A 14,282-nucleotide genomic window follows, 5' to 3' on the forward strand; every position below is an offset into this window, starting at 1 on the left:
GTGTGTGTGTGTGTGTGTGTGTGTGTGTGTTTGTGTGTGTGTGTGTGGGGGGGGGTCATTTTTCACATTAAGTGGGTAAAGCATTACTGGTGAATAAATGGATTGCTTTGAGCCATGACTTTTAATGTCATTGCCTCGCTTCTTATCTGTCTAGTGAATTGAAATATAAGCTTGTTTGCACCACAGCTTTAACATGCTTCGCTGGAGTTAAATCAGGGTTTTCACCTGCAGGGCGACAATTCTCTTGCCAAAAGATAACAACCGTTCCCAAATCACTGCCAATTAACTCAAGAGGCCAATCCCAGAACAAATAAAAACGTATCCTGGAATATTTCACTATTTTCACCTGTTCCCATATATTGTTCCCTTAGGTTGTAGAGAAGACTTTAATACGACCAGGTTTGCATCAGGAAATTATCGTTGCCAAGTGAAATTAAATGTCTCACACTGAAATGGCATTAACAGTAATTACTTTTTGACAAATTGAGGTATGTCTGGCACATTGTGTGATATGAAGACTGTGATGCAAATGTCACTCGTGCCTAAGGAGAGGTCCACGGCGGGACATTAGCACTGTAATCAATAACTGCAGAGAAACTACAAAATATGAAAGCACGAAAAGGCAGTGGTCTGTACGGCATACCAAGTTCCTTCACGCAAAGAAAATAAACTGAATTTACATTTATCGGGGGCGGACGACACACTGAAATACATTCCATTAAGTGGTATAACTCTTGATAAACTTCAACAGTTTCAGTGTGCACACTACAGCCCCAGCGTACCGCAGTGGTGTCAACATGACGGGAGCTTCCAGGTGATTATATAAAACAGGGTATTTCAACCGCTGTGCCACACTAGTGCGCCGTGAGAGCTCACAAGGAGTGCCTTCCTAATTCCACTTTATTCCAACAATCATCCGTTGGTTTAATGCATTGTGAGCGAGGTAGGACTTCCAGTGAACGATGAAGGAGAGTCAGTAGGGTCGGTTTGGCTCTGAGTTTTGAGTGGAATTCACTCACAAGAAACATTTCATTCTGCCAAATTATTTATTTCGGGGGAATGCAAAGAGTAAAGATGTCACACTCAATATGAATTGCGACAAATGCCTCTGACAAATGATTTTATTTAGTCCTCAGTAATTATTTTCAGTTTGTGAGTCGACTCCCTCACCAACTATTTTGCCAGTGACTGCCAAACTCCTGAGTCTTTCAAAAGATTTGTTTGCAACAAACAAATCGTTTGCGAGTAATACATCGCTATTTGTAGGCCATAATAGTAAGCACAATTCTACATGTTGCTGACGTTTCCGACAAGCACATGCCAAACCATATTATGTCACTTTTGTCCTGGAGACTATTGTGGCAGGGACGCGGTTAAGGCGTGTGAAGAGCCAGGTACGGCAAGAGGTGACCATAATTAACAGAGGTTATGTAAAGCCTGTTGGACGTAGTTGGCCCTCTCTTGCAGTGAAGCTGGGTCCGACCGCACACTCCCCAGAGCGCGGAGGACTGGAGCCTGGAAACGCCCCGGGGTGTTTCTTTGAACAGTTCACATTAAACAAAAAGACCTCCGTTGGGGACTTGCACATTTGACTCTGTCTGTTCCAATGTGTCGCATATATAACGTGATGCAATATAAGCACCCAGAAGGTAAACGTTCACATCAATGTGGACCTCGATTCGTATTGATACATCGGGAAAGAATCGAGACAAGATTGCTGTGTCCACTGGTTTGCAGAGACCACGGGCTTTGTGAGGCACTTAAAAGCGAGCAGGCTTCTTTCCTCATCATCCTGTAAGCCGAGGTTCGTCAGAAGGACCGATGCCATTGCAGTTTTTTCAGCATGTTTTTCTGTGCGACAGATGTTTTTCCCTCCAGTACTAAACGCTCATTGCTCCTTTGTCGTAAAAGCGGCGCCATGGGGAGACTCTTTTATGTGGCTCTGTCGATGTCCATGTCACAAAATCACTAACGGGTCATCAATTTCAATATACCGCTTGCAGCAAAATCATGCAGCAAATCTCAAACATCATCTTGTCCTTTGAATCTGTTGCTGGAAAACACAGCGAATTACAGGGGAAGAAAGGAAAACGGCTTTCCTTTTCAATTTGATTATTCAGTAAAAAAAAAAAAAAAGGAAATGATGGGGAACAAAGTTCAAGAGGTAAAAACGAAATAGAAAGGCATTTACAGTATTTAAGACACTACACATTAAGACTCAAATGCAGATTCAAAGAGGGATCCACCCTTTCCAGTTTTCATTTTGTCAAAACATTACATTTGCCGTGTGCCGCAAAAGCCTCTAGAACTAGCCCAGAAAAAAGGCCAAAATATAGAAAAAATGTACTGCAATGTTCATCTCATTCCTGAGCTTCCCGCTGGGCACTCGACAGTACAGAATACGGTTGGTTTTCGTATCACATTAAAAGCATTGAGCCTGTCACACAGGGCTTAGATGTATTTCGTGAAGTGCTGCATCAGTTAAAGGGATGAGGGGGCATTTTTAGCTGTGCTTTCCAAAGTCTGAATGATATTGTTTTACGGTGTTGTTTCACGGCTCAAAGGTTAGTCCAGTCGGATTGCATTTAAGCACTGTGAGAAGGTCCATGGCAGAGTGGTGCGTTTTTGAGTAGCGTCGAGTAAGGTCGTGCTATGAACAGTTCTAAATGATGGGAACCAACAATTCTGAGATTTATCAAGTCTTTAATTTTATTTACTTTCATTGTACATTTGTCTAGGTTATCGCCTCAATGCAAAAAATTAAGCAAAATGATCTGCCAATAGTCTTGTCAAATGATCCACAAGACATTGTAAAATGAGGAATATCTCAAAATGTGCGTGCATCAAAAGTTTGGTGTTTCCTCAAAGCTAACTAAGTAATCAGAGTAATTTAAACAATCATTAAAATGACTAAAAGCCCAGCAATTTATTTCAATAGAACACAAAAATGAAGACCTATAGTTTATTTTCTAAGATAGATTTGTTTTGCAGTACACAACTCTTGGAAAGGAGAGAGGCCACTTATCCAGAGAGTGTGAACACCAGTGTGTGAAGGGTGTCTGTGTGTGCGCTCATGATTTTATTTTAACGGCACTCACCTCTCTCTGTTGAACTTAAGGGAATGCAAGATGGCTGGCCGTCTCTGACGCAGGTTCCACAGGTGTAGCGTGTCGTCGGCGCAGGCCGTCACCAGTGCCCCCTGCAAGACGTCAAACAAGAGACTTCGGACGTTTGTGGTGGACAAATGCTGTGTCACTCGGAATGGCATACTATGCACTACATGTGTGTACTAGCGTCCAGTGTATTCATGTAGGTGAGTAATAAAAAAGATGGCATCTCGGATATACTACAGGCCACATACCGCCCCTGGCTCCCCACTGACACACATGCAAGCTCTGAAATATTGTAATATGTAATATATACAATATTGCAATAACACTAATAACATTATGATAACTAAGTAATAACATAGTAATAACTCATACCTCATAAATTGTCAACCGTGCCACTATATATTGTATTAATATTCATGCATCCCATACAGTACATCCATCTACAGTACATTTGCGACTTATACCCATGGACATACTATAGCAACTACCGTGGCAATCATACTGCCACTGCCATTGCGTTTTAACTAAACTAATCCTGTGCATCAAATCACTTTTTGTATATTCTGTATATAGTTGTATGTTCGGCTTGTCTATCTGTTTTCTATATATGTACTAATTCATCTAATTCATCAGTTCCAGACTGAATAAAGGCTCTCTGTTTATCAGAATAAGTTTCACTGTGAAAGTGCAAACTATTCGTAGCAATGAAAGTTTCGATTATTTTTTTGAGATTTGGTTCTTGATAAGTTGCTCAGTAAAAAGAGTTCGATTTTATGACTCTTTGTTAATGTATTCAGTTAGTTAAATGCACTGTGAGCGAGGTAGGACTTCCAGTGAACGATGAAGGAGAGTCAAAAGGGTTGGTTTGGCTCTGAATTTTGAGTGGAATTCACTCACAAGAAACATTATTTCTGTCAAAAATTATTTTGGGGGAATGCAAAGAGTAAAGATGTCACACTCAATATGAATTGCCATAATAGCAAAATATTGGGCTATTTTTGTTTTTGTGCATTTGGTTATTTCTGTACATTTAGCTATTTCCTCTTCATCAGGATACACCACATCACTATTCAGAGCGTTGCTGACTGTGTCCATAGAGTCGCCGGAGCTCTAATGAAGGCAGGCGGCAGAACTGTCCCAGATCAATAGCGAGCTCTCAGTGTAGCTCGGAGATGTCACTGAGCGCGTTGATAATAAGCGCTAATGAGTTTTGGATTGATAGGATCGGAAATGGAGCGGAAGAGGGTTGAAAGATGGGAGAGCCGCCCGCAGAGCAGGTGGCAAATTAAAGCGGGCACGTGTGTGTGTCAATAGATAGGAGGAAGTTTTGTGTGTGCGGGGGCAACACAGTCATCATCATTTTCATCAATTTTTTGCTGTGTTTGCGCGCGCGTGTGTGTGTGTGTGTGTGTGTGTGTGTGTGTTTGTGTCTGTGTCTGTGTGTTCCTGTGTCTACGCTAATAGTGTCATCATCCTTCAAACAACAGAAAGTAGTGGAAATTGTGCATGTATGTGTGTGTGTATGGCCGTGAGTATAGTTGTATGAGGGGGGGAAAAACGTGGTCCCCAGACACTGAAGATGGCAGTCATTACTTGTGAGGAAGACATCCACTTGGAAGAACACACATCAACATGCACGCACACACGCACGCACGCACGCACGCACACACACACACACACACACACAGAGGCAGACACGTGCAAAAAAATAATCAAAAGCAACAGAAATGATTATAGGAACACTCAGGGAAATCATTGCTTGCAAACATACAGGCAAACACGCTCAAATATACAGAGAGACAAGTAGACAAACACACGCAGACGCACGCAGATGCGTGCGCGCACACACACACACACACACACACACATACACACACACACACACACACACACACACACACACACACACACACACAATTCGCCCTCTCAACAGGCTCTGTTATCGGTGCTCAGTGCAGAGCAGAGCATTGGCAGTTGATTCATGTTTAATTCACCAGGCCTCTCCCTCTGGCAGCAGACGATGATGTGTGTGTGGGGGGAGGGGGTAGTCATCACTGTCATTCCTCACTGGCCCCAAAATGTACGCATCAACATTGAAAAGAAGTGGAACAGAGCTGCCACTAATGCAGTTACGCCAGCCCTATGGCCTACAAACGAGGCACGTCTGTTCATGGGACGCATGGAACGTGAGCGCTCGCTTCCTGCTTTTCCTGCCTGTCAGTAATCGAAAAGCAGCCTCCAGCTCTACATGGTTGAAGGGTGGCAGTTCCCAATTGCTTTGTTGTGGCGTGACACCACTTTTGTGGCGACCAGGAGCGTTGCTAGGATTCAAAGACATCAGGGGCTAAGCCCAAGCAGACCATGACACTCTCAGCATTCTGTTGACGGGGCGGGGGGCTCCCAGCTCTCTCCAAGACACGGGGCAGATCTATCTACTTGCGTTTTTGATCAACGATATCATATTATTTTCGAGGTCTTTAATGCATGATCGGAATGACCAATGAATAGATGCAGGGCTATTTTTTTATTATTCTCCTTTGTAAAAATTCGATCCTTGGCTATTTTGAAGCCCCCAGACACCCCCCGGCACCACTGGTGGCGACATTTTTTCACGGACACTTTGAATATAAATCATGCACTGCATGTGGCAAACGAGCCAATATAATTAAGAGACTTTATGTCAAGCTGCCCTTCAGTGATTTCTGCATTTCTGAGTGATTGAAAGTTAATTTCGGCAGGTCTGATTTTTGGATTTTGAAATTTCAAGCTCTTGTTAAAACAGTACCTGGCATAAGGTGAGGCATCATTATCCAAGCTAGCAGGCAAACTTACTGGGAACTTGTGTCACAAATTTGACAAAAAGTCTGTTGTGTGTGTCAGTTATCCTTGTAGAAGAATCCTCTCCCTGAAAACTTGTTTGAGTGAAAGACAAAACACTGTTGGCCCTTTTTTGAACAAGGAACAGAATAGACTGATAACAAAGCATGACAAAGGAAAACTGTCAAGGTTTTGCTACTTTGTTATAGTTCTGTCACAACTTAGGTTGCCATGTGTTATTCATTTATCCTGTTTAGTTCTCCTGCCATTTCAGATTCGGTCTTCCCTAGAGTTCCCCTGCCCCAAATCAGCTTCCTCAGTACTCTGACATCATAACATTGTGACAACATGTCACTCTTGCTGTGTCAGATTGTTTATCTTCCACCCAGCTGTCCATTGTCCTTGCCTGCCCAGTCCTGACCGAGTTCCCACCTTCTGGATTTACCCCTTCGCCGGCCCCTTTTGGATTGTTAGCTGTAAGGACTGATCTCCTGGTTTCGACCCCAGAATATTTTTTTGCAATAAACCCTTGATCCTTTGCAGCTACTCCTTAGCCTCTGTTGTGTGCTGCATTTGGGTTCACCAGACAGCACTCGTGACAGTATCATGACAAAACAATCTGACCAGCCATAAATGCAGCAGATCCAGCATGTATAATTTGCAGGCAGTTCTTAATCAGGGACAAGCCAGGACATTCACCTGCTAGCCACCAGCCTGCTAGCCACCAGCCTGTTAGCCGCCGGCCTGCTAGCTGCCCACCTGCTAGCCACCGACCTGCTAGCCACTGGCCTACTAGCCACTGGCCTCCTAGGCATCAGTCTGCTAGCATCAGACCTGCTAGTCGCCAGCATTGTTCCTGGTGATGTAAACTGATGCAATTTTTTGGTAATAATGATGGGTCATCACAGTTACCCCCATTTCTTTTCACTTTCCATGTAACGATATTGGGTCATGTTATTTAGTCTCATAGCCAGTGCTCTGGATTACGTGTGGCAGCACAATATGTCCAGAGATAGTGTGGCGCCGCCCCTTGCGGCCACCTGTGCGAGCACCTCATGTCGATTATGCACATTTTAATATTTTTAGAGCTTATGGAGCTTATTGTGCGTAATCACCGGGTGTCATGACATTTCACTGCATATATTTATGACTGTATGTATATGTATGTGACAAATATTCTCTTGAACTTGAACTTGAACTTGTGTCACAAAGCAATGTTCAGCTTTAACACTATCTACAGTAACTGAACTTTTGTGACATCTGTCGGTAAAGGCCACCACAGAGAGTATACAGGTATTCCTCACTTAACGACCGAGTTCCATTCCTAGGACCAGGTTGTCAAGCGAATTGGTCAATAAGCAAGGACCCATATTATTTCAAGGTAAGGGGGTGTGGCGATTGCGAACACTAGTGTAGTGAAACTGACAGACTGCGGAAACGAGACTGAAACTGAGAATGGTCATGCGCGATGAGATGTATATCATATATAGTGTATATAGCATATAAAGGGTGATGCGTGATGAGATGCTTGATGCTGAGACGCCGTGCCCGCCGTGCCCTCTCTTCCGGAAAAGACCACTGGTGCATGTTCTTAAAACTTTGTACAAGTACTTAAAAAATACTCATTTTCTAATCACTATCTTTGGCTCCTCAGTCCAGCTGTCCAGTCAACACTAAATTAACCAACCTGGACATTCCCTTCCGGCACCCCATGCTGCTCATCCCCCGCCAGCACTTTCGTCAAATAGATGCCGGTTTTTGAGCCTGGACTCCCATCCTAGTCTTTGCCTAGCCCCCAGTCCTGAGTTGTCTAGCCTGGTACTCATCTGTCTGTTCCTTCCTCTGAGGACCCTCAGCAGTCCTCTTTACTCAGCTCAGACTACTCCCGGTTCATTTTGGAATTCCGGAGAGTGTTTGACCACCCTATGTGGGGCAGAGAAGCAGCACAACGCCTGCTCCGACTGTGCCAGGGGACCTGCAGCGTCGTTGATAAAGTGGTGAAATCCCGATCACTCGCAGTGAAGGATGGGTGGAACGACGAAGGCCTACCAGAGTCGTTTATAAACTGACTTTCCGAGGTCCCCAAGGATGAGTTTGTGCCATGTGACTTCCCTGATAAACTGGAAGCCCTGATTTTACTCTCGATATAGGTGGATAACCGCCTCAGAGAACGGGAACAAGAGAGAACCTCTCAGTTCTGCATCCCACCGACTCGTTCAGCTTTGACGCTGGCCACATCTCCACCTCCCACCGGGCGGTTCCAGTCCTCTTCTCCTCCCAGAGGACTGGACGACAGGTTCCTCCTCTGACCCGGAGCCTATGCAGATCGCCAGGGCCAGACTCAACCCGGCCGAGCACCAGCGGCGGATCCAGAGTCGCTGCTATATGTATTGTGAGGAGCCCGGCAACAACGTCGCTGCCTTTCCTCTGCTCTCAGGAAAAGGGGGTGCCCGCCACTAAATGAGAGGTAAGTGGTTAGCCGATCTCTTCCTCTCTCTTTCATCTTTTCCTCCCAAGGAACATCCACATGTTCCCCTATGCAGTTGCATGCCAGTCTACACTGGAGAGACCTTTCACCTTCAGTTTCGGTTTGTATTGACTCTGGTGCTGATGAGTGTTTTATTGATCAGTCCCTGGTGGCTCAACTTGGTATTTCCACAGTGTTGTTAACAGTATTGACGTCAGCTCTATAGATGGCCACCGTATCGGCCAAGTTACGCAGCTCACACACCCCGTTTGGTTAATGATCTTTAAACACCACCAGGAGGAGATCCAGTTGCACTCTTTTAAGTCGTCCCACTTTCCTATTGTGTTAGGTTACCCTTGGTTAAAGATGCATATTCCACACATCAACTGGGAATCACACTGTTTTAAACTGGAGTTCCTTTTGCCACAGTCACTGCCTCAGAGTTGATACACCAGTGCCACGCATTATTTCTGTGAAACAGTATATTAAGGAGTCCCTGGCAAATGGCATTATTCGGCCATCGTCCTTCCAGGGTGGGGTTCTTTTTCGTTGAAGAAGGACAAATTGCTCCCCCTATGCATTGACTGTAAATGGTTGAAAGACATTACTGTCAAGAATCGCAACCCACTTCCTCTCCTGACCGCCTCTTTCGAGCTTCTTCAAGGAGCCAAGGTGTTTACCAACCTGGACTTGCGCAACACCTATCATCTTGTGCACATCCGGGAGGGGTATGAGTGGAAGACTGCGTTTAATACCCCCAATGGACATTATGAGTATTTAGTGATGCCATTTGGTTTAACTAATGCTACAGCTGTATTCCAGTCACTGGTGAATGACGTTCTTCGCAACATGCTTAACTGTTTTTTTTTTGTTTATTTTATTGACATTTAGATTTTTTCGAACTCTGGTCAGGAGCACATTTGTCATGTCTGCCAGATTCAACAGAGGCTGTTGGAGAACCAGTTATTCGTGGAAGCGGAGAAGTGTGAGTTTCAGATACCTTCATTTCGTTCATGGCGTACATGATTTCAGATGGACACATGGAGATGGATCCTGTCAAGGCGGCTGCTGTAAGGGATTGGCCTCAACCCGCTAAAGTGCAGCAGTTCCAATGCTTTCTTTGATTCGCCAATTTCTACTCGCGTTTTATCCACGGGTTTGGTTCTCTAGCCGCTCCTCTGACTCGGCTTACCTTTCTCCTTCCTTACCGTTCTCCTGGTCTCCAGATGCAGATGAGGCCACCGGCTGAGATGGCGCTTCACCTCTGCCCCCATTTTGGCTCACCCGGATTTCTCTCTGCATTTTGCACTAAAGGTCGACGCTTCAGAACTCTGTCGAACTTGTTTTGTTAACATCCCTAGTACAAACTAGGGGTCAGTGGGGCCACAGTATTCCTTTCTGTCTTGCTCATCTCTGCCTCTACCAAACAGCGCCCACGGTCCCCTAGTCTGTGTGCCCCATTTGTAAAACAAATAAACAGTGTATTTTTATTTTACATATATTTTATTGTGGTCCATTTACCTATTGAATAAATAAAATAATTGAATACTGTCACTGTTCGGTCTTCTTCGCTTGTGTGTTCTGTCTTTATTCCTTGTGTTTCTCATCCTTCTCCCTCTTGTCTTACAGTTTGTCTTTGTTCCTGTGGATGTCTGCCTACTGCCTCCCTGATTTCTGTCTTGTCCAGTTTTGTCTATTTGTAATCACCCATATGTGTATATATCCCCTTCCCTGAGTGTGTCTTGTTGCTAGTTTGCATGTTTGATGTTTCCTGGATTCTCAGTAAAGATTATTCTCAGTTTACCCCAACCTTCTCTTGTCTCGTCTGCATCTGGCTTCCACCAGTATATCTCAAGTCGACGATTGTCCCGAACAGTAAGTAAAAATGGCGTACTGCACTTGCTACTTTTAGTTTTGACAATGGTTAGAATGAACAGAGTCCAGAATTCCAGAGCAGTGGTGCTGGGAGAATGGAAAGAAAGATCAGGAGCCCCGTGGGGAGAATTAGCTTCAGATTACGCTCTTAATCACGGGAGAACATGACCAGTACGATAAGTACGGTCCAAAGGGAGGAGTAAATCTCAGTAATCCATGAATAATAAATCTCTGTAAAAAAAAAAAAAAAAAAAAAAAAAATTTATTTATATATATATATATATATATATATATATATATTTATATATGTATATCAGTCACAACATTAAAACCACTGACAAGTGAAGTGAATAACATTGCTCATCTTGTTCCAGTGGCACCTGGAACAAGATGAGCACCTGCCTAATATATCCCACCTCTGGTAGGATATATTAGGCAGCAAGTGAACAGTCAGATCTTGAAGTTGATGTGTTGGAAGCAGGAAAAATGCTCAAGCGTAAGGATCTGACAAACATTGACAATTTTGATGGTTAGACGACTGGGTCAAAGCAGTGGTTAGTACCTACCAAAAGTGGTCCAAGGAAGGACAAGCGGTGAACTGGCGAAAGCATCATGGGCGCCCAAGGCTCATTGATGTGCGTGGGGAGCGAAATTCCAGCCTGTCTGGTCCGATCCCACAGAAGAGCTACTGTAGCACAAATTGCTTAAAAAGATAATGCTGACTATGATAAGTGTCAGAACACACAGTGCATCGCAGCTTGCTGCGTATGGGGCTGCATACAGAGCTGTTTTAGCGGCACGACGGGGAGCTACACAATATTAGTGGTGGTTTTAATGTTAATCGTGTGTGGAAATATAAATATGTGAGACACCACATGCCGACGGGGCAGCCTGCATTTGGCTAGACGTGAAAAACTTCGGAAATTCCTTTTTTCGTCTTCCTCTGCTATGCATTTTTTACAGAATTCCTATATGTACCAGTGGGCCTTTCCTCCGTAAAAAATCTCTGTCTGCCTTCTGATAGGTGAGTTATAAAATATTTATTCAGGTCCCAAGAATGAAACGATTTACATTGTTCCGCTAAGTACTCTCATTTAATCAGCCTTTCCTTTTATCCCACCTTGGTGTAAATGTGAGCAAATGACGGCAACTTTACCTCGTTGTTGCCGTTGGCAGCAGTCAACGTCTCACTTACAAAGCACATGACAGCTCCACAGCAAAAGCCGCCATCTCGCACATTTCTAAAATTGCCAGGAGCAGTCAAATAAATTGAAAAAACCTTTCTTGAAGGAAAATTCGATTTTTCCAGATTCGTGTTCCTTTGTGTTGTTTTTTTTTTAATCTCTCAACGTATTTTCAAAAACAAGTTTGATTTAAAAATAGTAGAAAAATGTTAAACCGTGGAGTTAAATATTCCCGTTAGATTACATGGGGAAACACAGTTCACTTACCGGGACGCGGAACCGATCGTTTCCTGTAAAGCGAGCGTCCAGGTGAAGATCATTCATTGATATTCCATACGATGTGAAGTCACAATGTGAAACCGTTTTGATAGAATTCAATCTTTAAATCGTACTACTCTTACACACACAGAGCCACTGTTGTGAAGCGGCGAAGAAGAAAAACTCTTCGTGTCACGCACCTACGTCACTTCCGTAAACAGAGGGTTAATGTGCAGCACAGGGGTGTTTCGGTCTCACTTGTCTGTGAAAACATTCTTCTCTGTATCGTTATGGATTACGCAAAGTGGGTGGTGGAAGCTCTGAATCATATTTGGGACCTTAATCTGACCAGTGCAATAGATCCAAGTCAGTGTAGGCAGCGTGTACTGGGCTTCATTTTCCACAATGATAGTCAGTTCTGCGACAGCGGCGCGGAGAATGACAGCGCTGCTGAATCTGATATTATTCCGGACTTGGAGAACATTTCAAACAGCGGATTTCAAACTTAATGTGACGATGAAACTGAATATTTTCAAGAACCACCGTTTGAGACCGACGATAAGTTGTTACAACGGAAAATAAGTTAATTACGTGATGAAGCCCGTTGAGGTTGATGACAGATTTTCAGATTTCAGATTTTCTTAGACTCATATTATTGATAGACTCTACATTTTGTTGTGTTGTCCGTACTTTTAAATTCCAAAATAATTCCACTTTTATAAAAAATGTATATTCTTACTGTTGAATAAAAGCTTTTTTAAAAACAAAATTAGTTGTGTTGTTGAGCTGTTCGTGATTGGCCCATTCAGCAGCATCTTAATTAGCCATGAGGCTTTGTTTGTCCTCCAAACTCATTTGCATTCTGGGAGCTGGCTGAATGAACCTGGTGTGGGTAAAACTTTGGAGGTGATTATCTCAGAAACACAGTTTGCCACACCCTTGTCATTAACAAATCAAAGCTTTAAAAATATTTGCTTGATTTGCACAAGTGTCACCTGTCACCTGGTTTGGAAGCTCTGATTCTCCACTTTCAAATGATGCGGAAAAAAATATCTCGTTTTTTTCTGTCCATTTGTTCCCCAATGTGCTTGCGGTGTCCCCTTTATCCTGATTTGACGTCATTCGAACCCACCCACAACCCCCACTATCAGTATTTCAGCAGTAACAGCATTAGTGAGGATACGCTACCGGTAATCCATGTCCAAGTTGACCGATGGCGAGTGCGCCAGTGATAACCATTGGCATCCTTAGTAGATTGGGATGTCTGAAGAGAGCTTTAATTTTGTTTCTTATTTGTGCTATATAGATATATATATATATAGATTTGTGTCCTTTATCCCACTTCATCCCCTATTAAATTCCCAATGTGAAGGCCTCGAGCCTGCACTGATGCTTTCGTAGCGGACCTCCTTGTTTCCGTTGTGGTTCTGTGGCACTTGTGCCTCATTGACTTCCTTTCCTTTACATTTCTATCTGATGCTGCCAATTTCATTGTTATTTCATCTGTCTGACTCACTCTGCCCACTGCCCCCGCTGTCTTCCCTCATCAGGAGACGTTGCTTTAGGTTTTTCTTTGTCTCCGTCTTCTCATGGATGCCACTTTCACTGAAGAACGCATCCTTCAAATCCATGAAAAAAAACAAAAAAACCTTGCCAGCGTTAAGTTCCCCTACATTTCCACTTCACACCTTACAGTAAGTTCCCAATTACACACCCTTTGATTTAAATGAGTGAGATAAAGTTCATTCAGGAAAAAAATAAATAATTGATTGGAAGGTGAAAAAAAAATGTAATAGAAAATGTAGGAAAATGTTTTGAAAAAGCCATATACTTGAATATAGCCTTGAACATTAAATAAAGCTCTTTATTTCACTTTTCACTACATTCACTTTTATCACCTTGTCTTTGATGGTTGTATAAACTTCTTTAGCTTCCTTGGTTCTAGATGGGTTTTTTCCCTCCTGTGGTGAAGCTATTTCCGGTCAATGTTCAAGGCTGACATATTTAAGATAAGATAAAGGTACTTTATTAATCCCCAAAGGGAAATTCCAAAGTTGCAGCAGCAATGACATACATGACAAAACGCACATAATTTATAAAAACACATGTTTTTTAATCAGTTACTATATCTACATAATTAAACTAAGTGAAAGGTAAAGCTTAAAAGTGGAAGTTAATTGTAAATTAAAAATGTGCATTGTCATTCAGAGGAGTAGTTTCCTCTCCTGGCAAAGAGGGGAGTCATTGTAGGTGGCTATTCTGGTGGGCAGATATGACCTCCTGTAATGGTCCTTATTGCAGCGAAGCTGAAGGAGCCTCTGGCTGAAGAGACTCTGTTGTCTGACCAGTAGATTGTGTAGGGGGTGTGCAGTGTTGTCCATTATGCTTAGCAGCTTGTGCAACATCCTTCTCTCCGCAACCAGCTCTAGGGGCTCCAGAGCAGTCCCCAGCACAGAGCCAGCCTTCTTTATCAGTTTGTTCAGATTCTTGGAGTCGCTGGCTCTAATTCTGCTGCCCCAACAGGTGACTGCAAAGAAAATTGCACTAGCTACAATAGACTGGTAGAAG

At 43.3% G+C, this 14,282-nt stretch overlaps 1 protein-coding gene across 1 annotated transcript in view; it reads right to left on the reverse strand.

Moving 5' to 3' along the window:
* The window catches only part of stxbp5l (syntaxin binding protein 5L), a gene marked incomplete at both ends in the record, with an annotated part of 185,613 nt that overhangs the window by 91,762 nt on the left and 79,569 nt on the right, over positions 1–14,282 (reverse strand). Inside the window, one exon of the mRNA XM_080019018.1 lies at positions 3,099–3,199. Coding sequence (XP_079875144.1) covers positions 3,099–3,199 — 101 coding nt within the window. The remainder of the gene's footprint in view (positions 1–3,098; positions 3,200–14,282) is intronic.

The sequence above is a fragment of the Zeus faber genome (assembly GCF_960531495.2).
Source record: "Zeus faber genome assembly, chromosome: 18".
Lineage (NCBI taxonomy): Eukaryota > Metazoa > Chordata > Actinopteri > Zeiformes > Zeidae > Zeus > Zeus faber.